Below are 23,309 nucleotides of genomic sequence, written 5' to 3' on the forward strand. Positions count from 1 at the left end.
TTTTCTTATAACATATTTGATTACTGACATTGGTTTTATAATTACTGATGACATTATTGATGTTTCAGAATATTGGTTTTATAATTACTTAATTTAAAATGAAAATTTGTGGTCATGAATTTTGGGTTGTTAATGTACTCCTTGTTTTATAGAGTATAACTTAACTTTATAAAGTTATTTCTAATTAGCTATGGATATAGACTTATTAAGCTCCAAAGATGACACTTTTTTTGGCATAATCGGTGGAGTTTACAGATGCCTATTTCTCATGGATTATCATATATTTTCTTCAAAGATGATATTGTTATAGTTGAGGCAAGCTTTCTCAAAAACTTAATATTTCAATTGATAATTTCATTTTCATTTTCCTTTTTAATTATCGGCACGCTTCTTACATTTTTCAAGAGATGTCATAAGAGCACTTGTGAAGCCAAGTATTTCTTATATAAACTCATTATGTATTCTCTTGTCTATTAAAAAATGTGTTTAAATATTAATTTAGAAATATAAAGAATATTTTTGCTAATTTGATAAAAAATATATATTTTTTATTTTTGTTATTTTTTAAAATTGAATATGCATATTCATGATATACTTATTCTTACGCATATGCATATGCATATACTTATTTGTATGCATATATATATATATATATATATATATATATATATATATATATATGCATACAAATAAGTATATATATATACACTAATGCATATCGATATACTTATTCTTATGTATATGTAATATTATGCATATGCATATCCTTCTTCATATGCATATGTCATATACGTATACTTATGCATATGTCATATACTTATTCTTATACATATGCATATTCATATGCATATGCATAAACTTATTCATATACATACGTGTATACTTATTCTTATGCATATGCATATACCTATTCATACGTATATGCATATACTTATTTTTATACATATGCATATGCATATCCATAAACTTAATCATAAACACATGTATATACTTATGAATATTCATATACTTATTTTTATGCATATGTATATGCTTATTCATATGCATATGAATATATATATATATATATATATATATATATATATATATATATATATATATATATATATATGTCATACACTTTTTCTTGTGCATATTCATATTCATATTCTTATTCATACGTATATGCATAAACTTATTTATATATATATATATATATATATATATATATATATATATATATGCATATACTTATTCTTATGCATATGCATTTTTCACTTATTATATATATATATATATATATATATATATATATATATATATATATATATATATATATATATACACTTATTCATATGCATATGCATATACATATTCTTATTTATATGCATATATATATATATATATATATATATATATATATATATTTGTTATTATGTATATGTATATGCATAAACTTATGCAAATGTATATATATACATATACTTATTCATATGCATATATATATATATATATATATATATATATATATATATATATATATATATACTTATTCATATGTATATGCATAAACTTACTCTTATGTGTGTATATATATATATATATATATATATATATATATATATATATATATATATATATATATATATATATATATATAGACACATATGTGTATACTTATTCATATGCATATGCATATATATTTAAGAATATGCATATGTTTATTCATATGCATATGAATATGTATATGTTATATACTTATTCTTATACTTGCATTATGCATATATTCATTTTTATGTATATGCATATACTTATTCACATGCACATGGATATATTTATTTATAAAGATATGCATGTGTTTGTTCTTATGCATATAGAGATATTAAGACTGTTTTTTAAGATGTGCATGTGTATATGTATATGTCTTTTTTTAAATGTGCATATAAACAAAAAAAAATATGCGTTAAAAATTCATTTATCTGAAAAATTCCTCTTTTAAATATTAATTTCAAAATATAAGAAATATTTTCGCTAATTTGAAAAAAAAATATTTATTTTATTTTAATTTAGTTTTCATTATTTTTTATTGTTTTAAATCAACTAAAATTATCCTAATATTCCGAAATTAATATATAAAAAAATAAAAAAATTTATATTTTTAATGCATATTCATATTTTTGTTCATATGTTTACTTACTTTTTTTTTTAAAAAAAAAGACATGTACATATTTACATCCATATAATTTTTTTTTCATTTTTTTTGTAGTTCTCTTAGATATGCATATTACATACATATGTGAAATTTGATACTCTAATTCATTATAGATAAAAAAAATTATTGTTTTTTCTGTCAATTTAGTTCTCCGTTAATATATATATATATATATATATATATATATATATATATATATATATATATATATATATATATATATATATATATATATATATATCCAATTAGTTTGGTATATTATACGTAATTACGTATAAGTTTATGTTAAAGAAGGCTTCTTGTAGAATTGCATTGAGCGTAAGGCTTTTGTCTTCTCTAAATATCATGTTGCTGAGCAGTAAGATTTAAATCTAATACTTCTCCTTTATCAAACTTTCATTATGTTTGACAGAAAGTATATATTTTGCTTGAAGATTGGTTCAAAGGGTATTATTACACCGTGCGAGTATTGTGCCGGCAGGCTTATATTGGGGGGGAACACCGTGAAAACACGAGGCACATTTTGTCGACCCACCAAAGACAACAAAGATTAAAGGCACATAAGAGTCTAATGATGGAAAAGGCCAACTCATGGTGCGTAGTGCCTTTTCATTGCCCTTTCTGGATTGTGGTTTATTTATTTGTACAAAAACCGGTGAAATTTTGTTATAATATGAAATTATTTTTGAATAAAATTATTAGATTATTATTAAGTATAAACCTTGAACTCTAATTTAGGACCGATTGAAATGCCTTTTTTCGGTCTGATAAAATGTTAGATTTTACTTGATCAAATTCAGATTGTTTGATATTATATTTAGAAGTTTTTTTCTCGGTTTTGACTCATTTGAAATGTCTTTTCCTCGACGGTCAAAACTCAATCAATAACTATCAAATATTCTTTAAATTTGGATCGTAAGTGGTTACACACATTGCTTTTATTTTTTAAGCACAATTATGAAATAAGTTGTGTCAATGATAATGATTGGTTTATGGAGTTAAATGATTATATTTATGTATGTCTTTACGGTATTATTATATTGTGTTTAAATATATGTAAAAATGAGTTTTTTTGCTTTTGAAAGCAAATATGTATAAGAACAAAAATACAAAAAAAAAATAGGAAATGAATTTGTCAAAAAATTGTAAAAGACATTGAGAAAAATGAAATGTCAAAAAATTAGAAAAAACATTGAGAAAAATGAAAATTTTTTAAGAACATACATAATAAACGAAGTTATAAAAAATCATTTAAAAAATTTAATTTTATAAAAAAAAAATTGTAAAATATATAAAAAAATTTTTTTTGACAAATATTTAAGTTTTTAAAAATATATATATAAAAAGTTGTAAGAAAATTTAAAAAGTTTTGAACAAAAAAAATCAGTGTAAATTCATACAAAATTTAAAATTTCGGATCAAAACTTTAATAAAATAACAAACTTAATTATGTTAGGTAGACTTCAGTATGGATTTGGATTATACTTACGATATGGAGTGGATATGTTAGAGAGTGGCGTGTTGTCTAGATGTATTACTTGGCAAAGTTGAATTGGCTTGTAAACATATAAAACCAATGTTTGTAAAAAAAATTAAAAATATATATATAAAGTTTTTTGGAGAAAACTTACAACAAAAATAACAATTTACTCAGAACTGTTAAAAAAAATAGTAACAATTCAGTGGGACATCATTTTAATTCAAAAACTCCGCAATTTAACATAAAATTATCTTAAAAATAATAAAATTACTATATATCTACTATAAATTGTTACAATAATATATTGGCATAGTCGTATAACATGACAACAAGATGGGATTAGTTCAGAGGATAAAACTTTCGTCATGCCCGGGTTTCTCAAAGAAAGTATTATTATTAAATCCACAAACTATAACTTCTAACTAAATGTTCGAGTGATTTTCATTTAAAAATTCTATGACTTCTATCCATTCATGAGTAAACGATTTTAGGGTTGTAGTTGATGACACGACACGATAAAAATACACATACGAAACGAAATTGGGACGAAACTAAAATTTCAATTCGTGTTCGTGTTCAAAACTCGACACGATTTAGCATTTGTCAGTCGTGTTTGTCGTGTTATGTATGATTATGTATTAATTAAATAAATTAATTGTTATATTATGTGATCTTTTCCGTATCGTGACGTGTTTATTGTTTTTTAATCGGTTCGTTTTCGTGTTAGTCGAAAAAAACACGACATCGTGTCGTGTCGTGTTCGTGTTACAAAAAACCTTATCGTGTTGTGTCGTGTCAGACAAAAACACGACACGATGGCCCGATTTGACACCCTAAACGATTCACTAAATTTTAGGTTGTTAGGAATTATTTGAAGTATTTTACAAAGATTTTTCGTGTGTTTTATATAATTTTTTTAAACGTCGTTAGAAAGTCTCTGATATGGAAAAGACACATGTACAATGCAAAGCAAATTACAAAATAAAGAAATTGTACCAAGAGTTCTACAAAGAGTCAAGCAATGGCTTATTTTTATCCTTATAAAGGACAACGCCTTTTATTTCATCAACCACACAATCCGTAGATGTTTGACCTATTGTTGAAATACTTTTCATTCTTGCACCCCATTTACACCAAGATATGTTACTAACAATATTAAAAAAATAGATTTTCATATAAATAAAATATAGCATGCAAATATTCTCCTTTTAAAAGAGAATGTGAGGTCATTATAAAGAGGGTGTGACATCAACTTAAATAAATAATAATCTTTAGTTATTCCATAATATATCATACATACTTATAAAGCTATCATTTTTTCTTGATTCTCATGCATTTGAAACCCCCATAAAAATTTGTCAACACCCCATGCATTTGAAACCCTCACACCCTTTCACATTCAAAGTAATTAATCACACATAATCTCATTACAAGAAAATCACACACTCTATAAGTTCAACACCTTATATATATATATATATATATATATATATATATATATATATATATATATATATATATATATATATATATTATAATAGAAGCATTTTTTCTAAGCACTACATTGATTTGAAACTTATGTATTTTCATATTTCTTTGTAATAATGATTTTTAATTACCATTTAAGAGTTTTATACTTAATGGTACTTATGACACTAATTGATTAATCTTGGTATATATATATATATATATATATATATATATATATATATATATATATATATATATATATATATATATATATAGTTCACATTGGTAGATTATTTTGGTAGGATTTATAATTTTTTGGATGATTGTATGGTAGATTGGAAGCTTCAAACAAAATGATTTATGTGAAGAAAACAATTTTTTTTTTCAAGGTCTATTTTTATATTATGCATGTTCGTCTTTCGAACAAAAACATTGATTTGTTTTATTTAACGTTTTAACATTATTTTTCTTTTACAGGTAATATTGTCTTATATATGAAAAAAAAATAAGCGGAAGATGATTTTCTTCATTGTATGACAACTAACTGATGATGAACAGATCCGAGCACAATAACTGAAGACTATTTCATTATGTTTGGAAAATAACTTAAGATGATTTCTTTCTCTTTTCCAAAAATATCAAGATAAGAAGCAAAATAGGTAAGGAAGACTTCGTGAAGATGAGTTATCTAAGTTATTGGTGACTAAAATGTTTTTGTGTGTGTGTGTGTGTATATATATATATATATATATATATATATATATATATGTATATATATATATATATATATATGGAAAAGTTCAATAGAGAACTATAATTATTGGTTCTTCAAGGAACCAAATCTTTTTTTCAATTTCTAAAGCTTATTCTTTATCGAAAAAAAAATCTAAAAATATCTAAATTCATATATTAACATTGTGAATGTGAAAAATATTTTTCGGATTCACCGTGTGAATCCGGATTCACATTGTGAATTTTCAAAAATTCACATTGTGAATTTGACGTTAAAAAAAATCAAATTTGATATCATTGGAAAATGATAAAAAATTATGAATTTCTGTATTTTTAGTTTTTTTTTTTTTTTTTTGATAAAAAATAAGTTCTAAAAGTTGAAAAAAAGATTGGTTCATTGGTTCCTTGGTTAATTATGGTTCTCTATTGAACATCACCCTATATATATATATATATATATATATATATATATATATATATATATATATATATATATATATATATAGCATATTTTTATTATTATTTTGAGCTATTATAATTGTATATAAAGATTAGACTTATGCATGTTATTATTTAAATATTTACACATTCAAGAGTTTTTAACATATGGTTATTAGTATGTAATGTCTTTTTATTTTCCTCTTATCTATACACATTATAATTATATTAGTAGTATACAAGTAAGTTGTGATAGAAAAAATCATGTGTTAGAAGAGATTTGTGATTTTAAATATGAAGTGTCGAAAAAATGAGTTTTATCGCATCAATGGTTATTACAACACGATTTGTTTTAGGGGATAATAATGTTTATGTATACCAAATGTATGTTGATTTTTATATATTTTTGTATGATTTATAAGGGTTTAATAACTGTTGTTGATATAAATTTTATAGTAGATGTTGTAGAGGTTTTATATAATTAAAAGTTGTAGTTTTTTTCCATACTATTTGTTATTCGTTATATTAGATATTAGCATGCAATTTTATACAATTTACACAACTTAATACATTTGATATAAAATTTACACAACTTAAAACGGTTTATAAAATTATCAATTTATAGTAGAATAACCAATGACATAAAACCATGGTTGTTCATAAAACGAACATGGTAACTATATGTTTTGTTTTGCTACTAACATTGGTTTTTCATATATAAATAATAAATTAAAGTTTGTTAAAAGTTATTATTTTAATTAAATGATTAAATGCTCGCGCAACGCGCGGAGATTCGCCTAGTATCATACATACTTATAAAGCTAGCATTTTTCCTTGAACCTCATGCATTTGAAACCCCCCATAAAATTTTGCAAACACCTCATGCATTTGAAACCTCCTATTTTAATGAATACCACTCAAAAGTCTCTTAATAATGATTAACAATTCAAAGGTTTTATAACTTATATAATATATTTAATAAAAAATTAATGGATACTCTACTATAAAAAGGTCAACCTTTTTGAGTAGACACACAAATACAAATCACACAAAATTCACAAAGAAAACAAGTTTAAAGTTTTTTGTGTTGGTTTGAGGGCTTTGAACAATTTTTCGAGCCATGTTATTATGTTGAAGTTTTTAATTTGTAAGTTTGTTATATACTAATTCTTTTTTGTGTTTTCTTGATTTAAGTATTCTTTTAAGAATATCATTGTATGTTGTGGTTGAAATTTTAATGTAAATTAGATTAGATTCATATTATCGATCATATGTTATGGAAGATGATATATAAAATATTTAGTTAACTATTGTATACATGTTTGTATGTTCATGTTGCTTCAAAACAATAATTAATTAAAAATCATGGATATGTCATATTATCCATGTTATCCATGTAAGCTTTTTTTAAAATGCAAATTGTCTATCTTATCACTTTATATTTTAGTATATGTTTAACATTTTAATTATAACAATAAGTGTTTTTTAAAAGTTTCTTTCACTTATTAATAATAACAAGTGGTTTTAAAATTAATAAGCAATAATTATAAATAGTAAAATCAAATTACATGGATATGTCATATTATCCATGCAAGTCTCTTTTGAAATGCAAATTGTATATCTTATCACTTTATTATTTAGTGTATGTTTCACATTTTAATAATAATATTAAGTGTTTCTTAAAAGTCTTCTTTAACTTATTATTAATAATAAGTGGTTTAAAACTAATGAATAACAATTTTAAATGATAATAACATCAAATTATAAATTACATTTAGCTATAAATAAATTGTATTTTAAATGAACATCATTATTGAAATTAGAAAATGATCGCATAAGTAAAAATATAATTAATCAATAATAATAATTGTTAAAAATAATACTAAATAGATAATTATATTTAATTCTATTAATGGGGAATGTGGGTTGATGTCAATGAATATTATTGTTCAAAATAATAGAGATTATATATATATATATATATATATATATATATATATATATATATATATATATTAGTGTAAAAATATTATCTCAAAGTTAATGTCAATAACATAACCATTTTAAACATATATTTTTCAATATTTTAACAATACATTTTTAATATTCGGTGCACAACGCGCGAGAATTCGTCTAGTATATATATATATATATATATATATATATATATATATATATATATATATATATATATATATATATATATATATATATATATATATATATATAGAGAGAGAGAGAGAGAGTAGAAATTGTAGCATATTGATGGCAACTATTACGGAAATATGGTAAATATAGTGTAGTTGGGGTTTAAATGTAAATTATTGTATAGTTTGTTAATATTCAGTTAGTCGGGTAATTAGTTGGTTAGTGGTTAAGTAGTTGTATATAAACTGTATTAGCTTCATATTTATGGTAATGAGAATTCTGACATTTCTATTCTTTGTGTTTCATTTCTTTCTCGTAATATGGTATCAGAGAAAATGATCAAGCTTTCGATTCATTTTCTGTTCTCTGATTGAATAATTGTTTCTGATCATCTTCTCTGATTGGTTTGAGATTTTATTTCTTTTCTGATCAGCCATTCTTGTTTGAGTCTTCACCGATTGTTTTTATCTAAATATGGTGACTAATGTTTAATCATCATCCTGCAGTTATAGATCTACGATTTCTCCGATCGATGATCGCATTCATCCGTATTATCTTCATCTTTCTAAGAGTCTCGGTTTTGTGCTAGTTTCTCAACTACTTACCAACGACAATTACAACTCCGGAGTCAAGCAATACAAATTGCATTCTCTGTGAAGAACAAGATTGGCTTCATAGATGGTACTCATCCTAAGCCTAATTCTTCCGAGGCAATCAAATTACAATGAATGGATGCGCAACAACAAAATGGTGATATCATGGATTTTAAACTCTATTTCCAAAGAAATTTATGCTAGCATTATGTTCACAGAGAGTGCTCATGAGATAAGGAAGGATTTAAAGGATTGTTTTCAACATGCTAACAGTCCTCGTATATTTCATATTCGAAGAGAGCTTGTCAATCTGAAGTATAGTTAGGGCTCAATTGGTGTTTATTTCACCAAATTGAAATCTCTATTTGAAGAAGTCATCAATTTCAGGCCTTATTATGCCTGCAAAAAATGTGATTGTAATGGTGTACAAGAAATTGAACAATATTTTTAAACATAATACATCATGAAATTTTCATGGGGTTAAATGAGTTATTCTATCAATCTAGAGGTCAAATTCTACTCATGGATCCATTGCCCTCAATTAATTGTGTTTTCTCTTTAATGGCTCAATGATGTTTCCAATGATGAAACATTCTATGGCCTTTATGGCTAAAATATCCGCTCCACCACGAAAACCTCAAACCAATAACTATAAACCTTCAAATAGGGATCGTCCTTACTGTACTCATTGCAATTTTCAATTTCGCACCATGTATAAATGTTACAAGTTACATGGTTATCCTCCTGGATAAAAGTCCAATAATTCCAACAATTATAAGTCAAGAAACGAGTCTAATCATGTTTTTGTTGTTAATGCAAATGATGATCCTAATGCTCATATTTCTTCTATCAACAATGACTTGGCCAATATGTTCAGGGTTTTCTCCCGTGATCAATGTCAGCAATTTATGTTTGCATTATTAAACCACATGATAACTATCAATCCACGTGAGGAAATAACCACATGTAAATGTTATTCTCTTTGAATTAATTCTGAACAAATATCTCATAAATGGATCATAGATTCTGGAGTAACTCGGCATGTTTGACATGAGATTACTATGTTCATGAATAATAGAAAAGTAAGTCATTGCACTATTACTTCTCCAAACAAGATAACTCTCCTGGTGACACTTATTGGCGATGTCAAGATAGATCACTTGTTTGTTCTTCCGAATGTTTTATATGTTTCGTGCATTTGATCAAAATTTAATTTATGTTAGTGCCCTCACCAAAAATCAGAAATTGATGATTCGGTTTACCATTCATCATGCTTTGATTCAGGATTTGATCAGATATATGTGTGTGTGTGTTTTTTCATTATCGATTTGTAGGTATGTGTATGTGGTCTAGGGTTGAGATTTGTTGTTGTTATGTTTGTTATGCTTATTTCCCTCTTCTTCTTCTATCTCGATTATTGTTGTTGGGTTTGTTTGAAATTGTTCTTGATCTCGAGTATTTGAGCCTCAATGTGCAAAAGGTGGGGTGCTTGGATAGAATCTTTCCTCTTTCAATTGTGAGAGACGACACTGACCGACAAACACATACATATCTTTTATTTGTTTTATGATTCTTGATTTTAGATTGTGGTTGAACGATTGATTGTTTACTTATGTGGGTTTTCTTTGGTCCTATAGGAATTGAAAATTATTGCAAAAAAATGGGCGAAGAGAGATAGGGTTAGGGCCTTTGTATAAGACAAAACTTCATAAATGGTCCATGTGGTAGTGAAATGACGGAAATGTCCTCATATTATCTTAATCAAATGGTAGTTAATGGCCAAAAGCTGACGGAATGAGCAAAAATGACGGTTTGCTACAAGTAACTGGAAGTTTTTTAAAATATATAAAATTACATAAAATGGCATGGATATAAACTAAAATTGGAATATAAGGATATGATAAATTAAAGTTTGTAAACTATAATTATCGAAAGTTAAAAATCATCCAAATTTTAATATCATGTACACTGGTTAAAGATACTCAATTGGTATGAAGTTTTTTATACATATTAGGTTATGTTTAACGTATTAACTGAAAAGCTAGTTGTTATATGAGAAATTAATTAATAGCTGAAAAACTAGCTACTAGCTTATAAGCTAGCTGATAAAAGATAACTTTTGGTTAAAAAAATAGCTTATAAGCTAGTTGTAAGAAAAAAAAAAGCATACGTAAATATGACTTTTATACATATTTAAGGGTATATTTGGAATATATATATATATATATATATATATATATATATATATATATATATATATATATATATATATATAACATCTTAAAAGCTAGTCCAAATAGCTTTTTAAAAAAGCTAGCTTTTAAATTACTTTTTGGCATTTCAACATGACAACTTAAAAAAACTCGAAAAATAAGTTGGCTTATCAGCTAGCTGTGGAGCACCAAACACAGCCTTAGTAAAGTTGCGTTTGGCACGCCACAATTAGCTTATTTTTCGAATTTCTTAAGTTGTCACATTTAGCAAGCCAAAAGTAGCTTATAAACTAGTTTTTTAAAAAGATAATTAGGCTTTTTTTAGCTAGCCAAAATTAGCCTAAGGGTACATTTGAGAAATTAAAATAAATAAATAAATAAAATAAAAAATAAAATAAAATAAAAGAAAAGAAAATAAAACTCCTAAAAAGCTAGTCTAAGTAGTTTATTAAAAAGTTGGTTTATAAACTACTTTTTGGTTTGTCAAAATGATAACTTAAAAAAGGTTTCGAATAATAAGTTAGATGTGGCACGTCAAAAACAGCATAAATAATTTTTTAAAAATCTAGCTTATAAGCTACTTCTTGGTTTATCAAACATAACAATTAAATAAATAACTACATATGGCGCGCCAGCCTTAGACTAACATTTTAGAAGTTTTTTTTTTATTAATTTTCATATATACCCTTAATTAATTATAAAAACTCTATTTTTCCAAATGTCTTTTTATGTTATTTTATATTTTTCGGTTAGCTTATTGTCTTATCATCTAATTTTACAAAACATTATTTTTTATCAGCTAGATTTTCAGCTATCAGCCAACTTTTCATATAAAAGCTAGCTTTTCAGCTATCAGTTAGTATACCAAAAATATCGGAAATAATAATTTTTTACAAATAAAGTAAATAAGATTTTTCAATTTTATAAGAACTTAAACCAAACATTTTTTACATGTTACAAGTGTTTCAGCGTATTATTATATGATATTAATTTTGGTGTATAAATTTATATAATAAATATTTATTATTTTGTTAGATAAAGATTAAGAAATTATAAAATCTGTTTATATGATTGTTTCCAATAATAAAGACATCATGATTGTAAAAAAATATTTATATTTAATTGTACAAGTTAATTACTAAAAGTATGGATATGATTTATTTATTTTAAATGGTATTTTAGTCAGTTTGTTAAAATCTAAAAGAGTTTTTTGTTAAACGCTAGTTGAAGTAGTTTTTTGATTTGAAACTTTTTGTTTAACCCAAAAGCTACAAGTTTCTGATGTCAAACAAAGTTTTTTTTCTCAAGTTTTTTTTTAAAAGCTAAAAACCAAAAGCTCCCAAAAGATGTATTTCGAAGACGCCTTATATGTTATTAAAGACAACTTATGTAACAAACTAAAACCCCGGGTTTGACATGGTTAAAAAAAATACAGAAAATGCATAAACCTAACATAAAGGACCATATCGGTAGTTTACTCTTTATGTTGTATAATTTATAAATGGATAAAATGGTGAATCACCATTGACTATGTGTCTTAGTGTTACGAACAAATCAAATGATCCAAAATAATACGAACAAGTAATCTTTATATGATTCATACAAGTAACCTTTTACAATAGGGGACAAAAAGAGTAAACATGAGGGGAAACACTCATTGTCATGAAATCACGTTTTAGGCATATGGTACTTTAGTTGGACATTTATCTCATAGTGATCTTCGAGAATTCCAAGTGTGACACTTATGTCATTCATAAATAGTCAAAGTAGTCAATTCTTAACACACCTTACATTGTTCAAAATCAACAACAATCAAAACAGTTCTTTCTATTTATAATCATGTTAGCCTAAGTTGTAGCATTTAAATTTTTAAACAAAAAATATGGCATCAAAAAACCTTTCTAACTCTACAAAGAATAAAATATTTGACATACATTCCAATTTACATACAACTTTGTTATTTCATTAACACAATCCATTTTACTCTTTCAAGATTTACACAAAAGAACATCATTATCATGAAAAATATAAATTACACACATATCAAATTCAAATTTAACAACAAATTTTAAGCCCTGTTCTTAAAAACCGAAGAAGAAGATCCAACACCCCGTGTCAATGACGATGACTTAAACCCTCCAGACAACAACTCAGATGCTTTTGTTGCATTTATCCTTCTTCTTTTCACCTCAAGCTCTGATCTTTTTGAATTGGACGAATATACCCCTGAAAAGATGGAACTTGACTTTATCAATGCACGTTTTTCATCCCTATTCTTGTTGAAATTTGAAGAAAACTTGACACGTTTAGCAGCTGCAATGTCTTGTTCAGAGGGTGGAAGTAGTCTTATCCCAAGTCCCATTTTTCTTGCAGATGTTTCTTCTTCTGCTACTCTTTTCTTTTGACTCTGTTTTTTTAAAAGAAATCATTATAAGTTACAAGAATTAAAAACCAAATAAAGTAATAAAATGATAAAGGTTATTAAATTTACATACCCTAAGTTTGGCACGTAAAGATTTGTTTAATGAATAATCATCCAAATGTCTGGAATCAGATACTTTTTGAAGTCTCACAAGCAAAGGTTCAGCTTCTTTTTTCTTCTTTAAATCCTCCTCTTGATGTTCAAGGCGATAAAAAGGATCAACTAGCTTGTTTTTCTCTAAATAAATATAAACATTTTGATGTTAAAAAGATGGTCAACTCTTGGTCAAACATGTTACATAACAAATCTTGAATGATAATATTGAATTATTGATACTAATTTACTAACCTTCCTCAAATTGAAGTACCATAGTTTCTGCATCTTCAGGTTCAAACTCTTCAACCTTCTTTTGGGCCCCACTGATAACCAAATACTCACAATTCTTTGGATCTGTTTGAATCACAATGACATGCTTGCAGCATGGAGCTTTCATGGTGAAGCTCCATATCTAAAATAAAATTAAGAATCATGACAAAAGGGTGAATTTGGTGATATTAATTGTAAAGTTTTAAATTTTATAGATTACCTTCGTAGAGTAATAATTTCCAACTTGTTTTTTTTCTGCATTGAATCTTACACCCTTTGCAATCATGGAATTGCAACCACCACACCAGATATGGTAAGGCATTTCAAATCTTATGATTAAGATTCCTTGGTCTAATTTTCTTGCTCTTTCTCTCAAGGCATGTTGTCCATTGAACTTGTTCAATCCACCCTGAAAAAGAAGATAGATGATTATTGTTATACACCATAATTGTTGATTATAAAGATTAATGTTTAATAGACATGTAATTATTATATATATTCAAACAGCATACCTTCTTTGGTTCCCATTCTGGAGGGTAGTAGAAGTTGTCTGCCCTAGCAGCTGCAAGTGTCGACTGCAAAACATATAAATGGTGTCATTAATCTGAAAGTGTATGAATTATACTTATCAAAATCAAATAATTTGTGATATAGATTCATGCAGATTATCAAGTCTTTTATGATGATAAAGTGAATCTACATTTGATTTGAAAGAATTTATGATTCATGAATGTAATGCGGTGACTATTGGTTCGATTCACAAATTATAGGCTATTGCATGACCTAGAAAACATAATCAGTTAGAAATAGGAAATAAGAGAAGAACTACATTAAAATCTGGATTCTGGAGTTCCTAATCCTAAACGCATCTTCTTTTGTGCAATTGGCATAGGGTATGAATCAAATTACATAATCTTAATACTCTAAAAACATCTTCCGTGGTTCTATTGATTGTGGGCTGTGTCTTACACTCCTAGATTTAGGCCACCGCAGCTTTCTTTTAGGTTAACTATGTTAATACCAACATCAAGATCTTCTCGTAAGCATGGAAATTAGCCAAAATTACCCTAAAGTTTCCCAATGCTCTTTATCTTTCTCCAATTACACTAAAAAGAATCCCTAGCCCTCATTCACGAATCAGATACATGATGCTAATTGGAAAACCCTAATTGACTCAAAAGGGCGATCTACAGGTGAACAAGATCACAATACTTAAAAAAACATATATGAAACAACAAGATCTTTCTATAACAACATAATTTATGTACCATTGTCCTGTTTTAATTATTGTTCTCTGATCGGTGGATCACGATGAGCTCCCAAACTTCGGTTCTGTAGATTGTGCGGAAATAGCCTCGCGCTGGTTTCTATCGAGAACAAAAGGTTGAGATGCTTTTATAGGATGAAATTGACGACGTCGTTTTAAGGCGCTTAAAGCGGTGAAAGAAAATGAGAATTAAGAAAAAGTTCTAAAGGCCCAATTAATCGTTGGCCCATTTGTATGTTTTATTTGTCACCCTAAATCCAAAACGTTATTTTACAATATTTTTCAAAAGATATTTCAAAAATGCCATTAGTAAGATAAATTTTTATCACAGTTTTATTCTTAAAGTTTAAATAATTTATTTAATATTCATTTTATTTATAATACAACAATAACAATAACAACAATACCTCATTCTTATACAAATGGGGTAAGGGGAGGTAGGAATGTCGACAACCCACACCGTAAGGATGAGAGACTGCTTCTATATGAGACATTCGGTAAAAAAAAATGCAAATACAAGTAGTTAAATGAAAGTAAAGCTTTTCGAAATCACGCTCACATTTAAATTATCCCTACATAAAAAATATATTGTCATAATAAGTATAAAGTGGTATATGTCTTAAAGAAGAAACCAAGAAAATGAAAAAAGATCTACAGATGAAGATGAGGAGGGGTAAGGGTCACGAAGTAAAACAAGAATAAATTATACAAATAGTATAAGCAGATATATGAAGTAAGTTGAAAATTGGTACTAATTGCACATGATGCAAGTAAAATAGACAAGGAGAGTGAGAAGGTGAAAATTAGATGGCAAGCACAAACAATGTAAATGAAGCTAGCCCTAGACTACACTAATAATACTACTCATATACCTTGATTCTAAGCCTCCACAGTTTCCTGTCATCATCGATAACGGCTAACTCTTTCAAATCTAATTGCATACTATCTTCCCACTTTCTTTTTGGCCAACCTCTCCTCCTCACACCCTCTATTGTAATACTCTCTCTATTATATGTTTTTTATTAACTACATTGTTCTAGTGGATGATTCTAAAAAAAAAAAGTAGAGATCGTCCAAGAACCCTGTTTATATGGTTTTTACTAACAACTTTCTTCTTGGCCGACATCTCCTCCTCACACACACTTTCTTCTTGAAAAGGTTAGCCCTTACACAGGACAATACTGCGAACCATTTATTTGAGAATGTGTATTGTAATACTTTACAAAACAATATATAAAGTTTATGCAAAAATTATCTATATCTATATTTATGTAATCGGGTTCCTGTTCGTCCACTGTAACTTTACTAGTGGCTGATCCAAGAATTTTTCATGTTGGGGGCACTGGATCAAACTATATAACCGAGCAAAATCAAATAGGTCAAAATATTTTGAGTCGGGTCAAATTCGTTTACTATTTCATTCCAAAAAAATCACATGTAATTTATAAACAAAAGAATCAAATCCATAAGAACTCTATTTCTCCATTCATATTTAATATCACACATCCGATATTCAAAGTTTAAACTTCAAACAAATGTAAAAATTCATAAATTCAATAAAATCACACAAAAATTGACTATAAAGTTCACACACATAATTACTACTTATCACTATCACATACAGTTATATAAAGATATAAAACATTACAAAATGTTTATTAATAAATATCAGGGTAATTAAAATTACCAAACAATATTAGCCTATATTAAAAGTTCAAACAATTATAAAATTTCATAAATTTAACAAAATTAGACAAAAGTTAACTATAAAGTTTACACGCATAATTACTACTTATCACAATCACATAAATTTATATAATATAAAACATAACAAAAGGTTAAGTAATAAATTAAAGGTTTTTAAAATTACCAAACAAATATTATGTTAGAATCTTGCTCTGTTTTACGATTTTTTTCTATGACTCTTGGCTCTTGCTATTGCTAAATGTTGGCTGGTTGAAGCTTGAGAGACACAAGAAAGTGGGATCTATTTATTTTCCATCTTTAGCTTTAGCCTTTAATTTAGTTTCTATTTGTTTAGCCCAAAATGCCCCCACTACTCCCAAGTATCTTATAGCCTAGCCCAAATTAGTTGGGGGCTTCCATACTTAAAGAAATATTTTGATCATTCCTATAGTCATGTAATTCTTTGCCCCATTTTTTTGTTTAGGTCCACCCCTACCCTGTGTAACTCCCTCTTTTGTAGATATAAGGGAGGTCACCTTTTCGACGATATGTTAAGACACTGAAGTACGTCGCATACATTTTTCTCGCCAATACAAAATATATATTTCAAACGATACTATTCCATCGATAATCGACTTTCCCTTTATCAAAAAAAATGGATAGGTTACTTGACCCTTTCTTTCGTTTTGGCATAAATTGTATTTTTTCCTTATGGGAAATTAAATATCCTCTTACCATTTTTAAGATGATGACAAGTGTAATAAAAATTTATAAGTTTATTAAATATGACAAGTGTTACAATTTTAAACATATAGGAAGATGGTAGGAGAAAAAAAGTAGAAGTATATTTGATCTCTCTTTCCTTATATATGGCTTTAGGGTTTGTAACTATCTACCGATCTCATACCCCCCCCCCCCCCTCTTTTCCTGCCATTTATATACGTTCACATACACACACCCCGACATAAACTCCATAACCCTCTCCATTTTCTCAACCTATTTTTCTTTATCCTTCTTTTAATAATTGTTTGAATTTGTTCAGTTGTTTGTAAGAGACGATTAGTTTGATCAAATGCGTATATGTTGGTTTTCTTTGTTTTAGTTTTGGTAGTAACATTATGAGTTTGAATAAATACTTGCTTCTTACTTCAAGGCATTAAAGGTATTGACTCGGTACTTACTTCTAAATTTGAGTTCTTTTTGTTGTCTCATTTCTTATTGTGTTGTGAAATTAGACCAGTATTTAGGATTGGAGCAATGGACGTTGTGGTATCTGTTCTTGGCCACATAAATAGTGAGTTCATTTTCCTTTTCCTATTTATGCTTCATTTTGTTGTAGTCTAATAGTTTGATTGACACTTGGTCACCATATATACGCAAACAAGTAGTGACAAGACATGGACAATGAATGGAGTCACTGGGTATGACCATATGTACAAAAGGTAATCATATTCACTTCTAGCAATTTAAACTCTTTGTGTTTTGCTTTTTAGTCATTTATTGGTTGATTTCAATGTAGAACCCTGATAAGGATTTCCATACAATAAAGGTTTTATTTTTCCAGTTTCATTCATTTATCAATTTAAACTAGGTACTTACATGGCAAAAAAATAACTTTAATAGCTCCTGGAATTAATGCCAAATAGTGTTGTTTGTAAGTAAGAAAGATCAACCGAGTCTTTAGCATACTATTGATAATCATCTAACCCTCAACGCAAAGTGTTGTTGTCAGTACTCTTGAGAATGAATGTTATCATATTGTATCAATTGATCAAACATGTCAAGATACAAGCTTATTTTATGGTTCTTGGCTGATACAGGAGAACTAAAAAACATTAAAAAAGAGAAAGATTAGTTGGCTTTGAGTTTCGTTATTCAAACAGAAAATTGGTTGCATTTTTAGTATATCCAGATACAAAGAAATTCACATTGCTGGGGCATATTTTTTTAAATATAATGTCCTAATAAGAATAATATGTTAAATTCAACGTGTAATGCCTTGATGTTGGTATAATTTTGTGGTAAAATTTGTTGCCTTAATTTTTTCGAGAAGCTCATTTTAAGTTTAAGCTAGAATCATAGGTTGAAACATTTCTTGTAAAATGAATTGTTTGAAAATCAAAAGTGAGGACTATTATGCTGTAAATTTATTTATTAATAATGTCGTTTAGGACAAATTGTAATTTGTTTCTACATTTTTTTCATGTCTCGTTAGCATCATCTCATTTTTGTGATACCACTTCAATTTATTGCCGGTGAGTGAGGTTTGCCATGCCACAATGTTTTTTTATTATTATTTAAACAATCTACTTTATATAAAACTAAAACTATCATTAAATTAAAAAGGAAATTACAAGATAATAAAAGATAGGAAACTTGAAATTAAAACATAGGAAACATGAAAATATAAAAATAAAAACTACATATTATTTTTTTGCAAGCTTTGCCTTTACCTTTAACACCAACTTTCGTTCATCATCAGGATAGTGAGACACAACTTTCATTAGGAGTTTCATGTTACATGTTTTTTCTTTTTCTTTTTGCAACGTGCAAATATTTTTCCCAAATTGTATTTAAGCCCACGAGTCCCGACTCATATTGTCTAAATGACTTGAACCACCTTCGACCCCTTTTCCTTTTGTTTGGCTCTTCGCATGGGAAGCGTAGGCCTTGGAACCTCAATTATCTCATCTTTGTTGAGGTCTAACCCGACATGCCCGTCCGATGGCTATGGGTGGTTTCAAATATTTTGGTTCTTTTAGAACCACTCGTGAATGATTCCGATGTTTCGACTTCAAGCCATTTTTTGGAATCATTGACAATATACCAAAACTCTAAAAAAATTCAAGGTATCCCCCTATCTTTCCGGAAAACTTCAAGAGTTTTGTTTGATATTGTTGCAGCATTTGCACCACTTTGTCAGTCACGCTTCAAATTCATAAACAAAGGGTTAACTTCATTACCACTATGTTGGCATTCCTCTACTTCAAGTAGATTTGATATTCCATTTTGGTAGTTACCTCGATACATTTTGGTGAGCAAACGTTTTGTAACTTTTCTATAAAAAAAAATAGGCGCACTTTTGTCGTTACCAACCTTCGGGTCTTCCGAAACATCAACCCATGCATGTTCTAGTGTCGCCTATTCCTCCGGGGTTTAAGGTATATTCATGGTCGTTCCTTTTGTTCTTCAGGTTGGGTTGAGGTTAATCATCGGTGTCAGGATCGGTTTTGGATATGGATTGGGGTTGGGTTGGGATTGAAATTGAAATTGAAATTGAGTTTCTTGAATGGTCTCAAATGGGTCAAAATCGGGTTAGGATAGGGGTTAGGATTGGAATTGGGATTCACTACTAGAAACTGCGGTGTCAACGATGCACAATTCCGTCTGTTAATCTGTCGCTAAAGGCTATCAACGACGGATTAGCGACAGAATTGTCGGTCGAAAAAACATGTGTCACTAATTGTAAGTGACGGATTAGCGATGACGCAAATTACTCAGGAAACCTCTGAATTCCGTCGTTAATCCGTCACTGATTAGCTCATGAACTAGTAGATTTTGTTGTTAATCCGTCTTATGTGTAATTAGCGACAAGCTATTAGTCGTTGAATATGTAGTTATTTCATAATCAAAATTCCCAAATGAAATTCAATTTTTATAGCCCAAAACCAAATCATTGTTTACAACTACAAAAATAAATATCAATATTCAACTAACAAAACAAACAAACATATTTGATTTCAACCATCAAAACCAAATCACAAAAGTCAAAAGTATCAAATTCTAATCAGGTGGGTAAGTTATTTCTTTGGATAAGCTTTAGGATTACGGTTGACATCTTGGCGATATCTTGTTTTTTACCTCAATTTCTTCATGTTCTGCCTTATGCGGTCGTTCATCTACTCATTGACCAATAATCTATAAATATGAAGAAAAAAACACTATAAACATATAATAACTACTATTAATAAAAAGGCCTAAAAAAACTATAGAACATAAAAATATCATTATGGTATAGAAACGTGACTTGAAAAACATAAATATATAGTTTTTGGCTAGGAGTATGTCATGATATAATAATGCGGTTAAGTGCAAGAAATGACAATAGACTATTATTGATTTGTTTATCATATCTAGAATGACCAAATGTGGACAAAATGAATAATTGGATGGCGAATTCTAGCCTAAGCCTATTTGAAAACAGAAATTTAGAAATTCGTCAATAAATGGAACACTAGGTACCCCTCCTTCATTAGAGTGGTAGTTAGTCATCCATCAGCAACAACGTCAATATGAAAGTACATTTTGTTGGGTTTTAAGCATAACAACAATCCTATGGTGCACATGCAAACCCTAAAGCTTTGGATCTAGTTTTTCTAATTGTACATGCAATAATCATCCAAAGCTTGTAAACCCTATGTCTAGCATACAAAATACGAAAATCATAACAAAAACAAAGTTAGGATGTTACCTTTCAATTGTAGCTTGTAGAATCAACCTTTGAGAGCTTTAGTATAGCAAATGTAATACCTCTAATCGATCACAAACACCAAAAGCAAGTTGGAGAATATGAGTGAGAGAGAGAGAGAGTAGGAGGCTAAAATCGGCTCTTGAGATCCTTCTATGGTTTCTGGTAGCCGATTTGAGGTGCCCAAGGGGTTCCTTATATAGCTGAGGAATTAGGGTTTCAGTCAAATACCTAATCAGGTAGCTTAAGCCCTAAGCAGCCCATAGGATCCTTCCAGAACACTAGCCTTGGACAAAATCCTTATGGGCTATCCATAAGATTTTGTCCACCCTTATCCTTAGGGATCCTCAGCCCATTTTGTAATTATCTGATAATTACAATATCAGTCTCCTTAATTCAATTAATCTCTTTTGACCACAAAATTAATTCTAAATTAATTCTTGACCAATATTAATTAAATAATATGATTTTCTCTTTTAATATATTATTCACATAATATATTAATAAATCACAATTAACCTCTTTCTTCATAATTCATCCAGTCAAGTTGCTTTGGTGAAGGCAACCCAAAAGGACCATGCTAAAATCGGGTCACGTACATACCAATTATAGTTATGGGCTTAGACACCTAATCCAACAGTCTCCCACTTGGATAAGTCTAATAACTATAAGTGCAAGTGCGACTTCAAAATCCGATTAGCAATCGTAGCTCTCAAAAGTCGTTGTCAAATTCTGACACGTCCTATAGATAAGGGATTATGTAGTACTCCGTTCTCAAGATATCATGCGGACAAATACATGGAACATAGTCATACTTATTGTCCATCAGTTTGTTTCCCGATTTCTAATTCGTCTGACATAGAACTTAATTGAACACATCAACTTAGTCCTGACCGAGCCCGGCACATAAGTCAAACCAAATCATCGAGGGGCCCAAGATATCGCTTTTAACCTCCTAGGATAAAAGGAACAGATAAACTTCGACTTATATGCTTGTACTATTTACTCATTAAATCGTACACAACAATACATTTTATAACATCAAGTTACTGATGCGTTTACGCATCATCAATGCACAACTAACTCATAATCAACAACTCATATATCTAGGTTTAAAGACTATATGATATTATCGTCTCATAATCACTCGTGATTAATTCCATGAAGTGATTCATGTAAGCGCGGGTTTAATCCAATACTCAAATCTTATTTCAGAAGCACTCATGAACGTTGCAGCAAACTTTTGCTATGTCTAAACGCTTAGACAATCTACAAGCCAATTCATGACAATGTTCTTTCATAATTACTTCCAACGTATGATCGACTGTGGATAGTTTAAATAATCTTATTATTTAGGAAGTCAAAACATGCAAAGTGAAACAATAGTAAACAATTAACACAAGACAGTAACATTACTTATAAATAATACTCCTTTATTTAATCATCAAATTTTAATTACAATGTATCTATTACAAGTTTCTAAAAGCTATCTAATCATTAAAACTAATATCGTCCTTCAGCCCAATACTCCTAGCATGCTGCAAGTGCTTAACCCTACTCAGTCCCTTCATAAGGGGATCTGATGGGTTATCTTCTGACGATACCCTCTTCACTACGAGGAGTCCCTCTTCTACCTGATGTCTAATGAAATGATATTTTCTGTCGATGTGTCTGGATCTACCATGATCCCTCGGTTCCTTGGTTAAGGCGACCGCACCTTTGTTGTCACAGAAAATCTCCATAGGCTCCTTTATGGTCGGTACAACTCCAAGGTCTCCAATGAAGTTCTTTAGCCATATCGCCTCCTTCGACACTTCGCTCGCTGCTATGTACTC

General features: G+C 28.3%; 1 protein-coding gene across 1 annotated transcript; it reads right to left on the reverse strand.

The window, feature by feature from the left end:
* Positions 1-13,163: 13,163 nt before the first annotated feature.
* On the reverse strand, positions 13,164-15,441 carry LOC145166515 (uncharacterized). Its single transcript, XM_079085518.1, has 6 exons — positions 15,322-15,441; positions 14,566-14,628; positions 14,274-14,462; positions 14,036-14,195; positions 13,761-13,924; positions 13,164-13,672 (listed from the first exon to the last, which is right to left on the reverse strand). Exons 1-6 carry the CDS (start codon positions 15,322-15,324, stop codon positions 13,334-13,336), a joined length of 918 nt encoding a protein of 305 aa, XP_078941644.1. The 5' UTR covers positions 15,325-15,441; the 3' UTR covers positions 13,164-13,333.
* Positions 15,442-23,309: the final 7,868 nt, after the last annotated feature.

Source organism: Lactuca virosa, chromosome 3 (assembly GCF_052849685.1).
Source record: "Lactuca virosa cultivar CGN04683 chromosome 3, Lactuca_virosa_CGN04683_v6, whole genome shotgun sequence".
Lineage (NCBI taxonomy): Eukaryota > Viridiplantae > Streptophyta > Magnoliopsida > Asterales > Asteraceae > Lactuca > Lactuca virosa.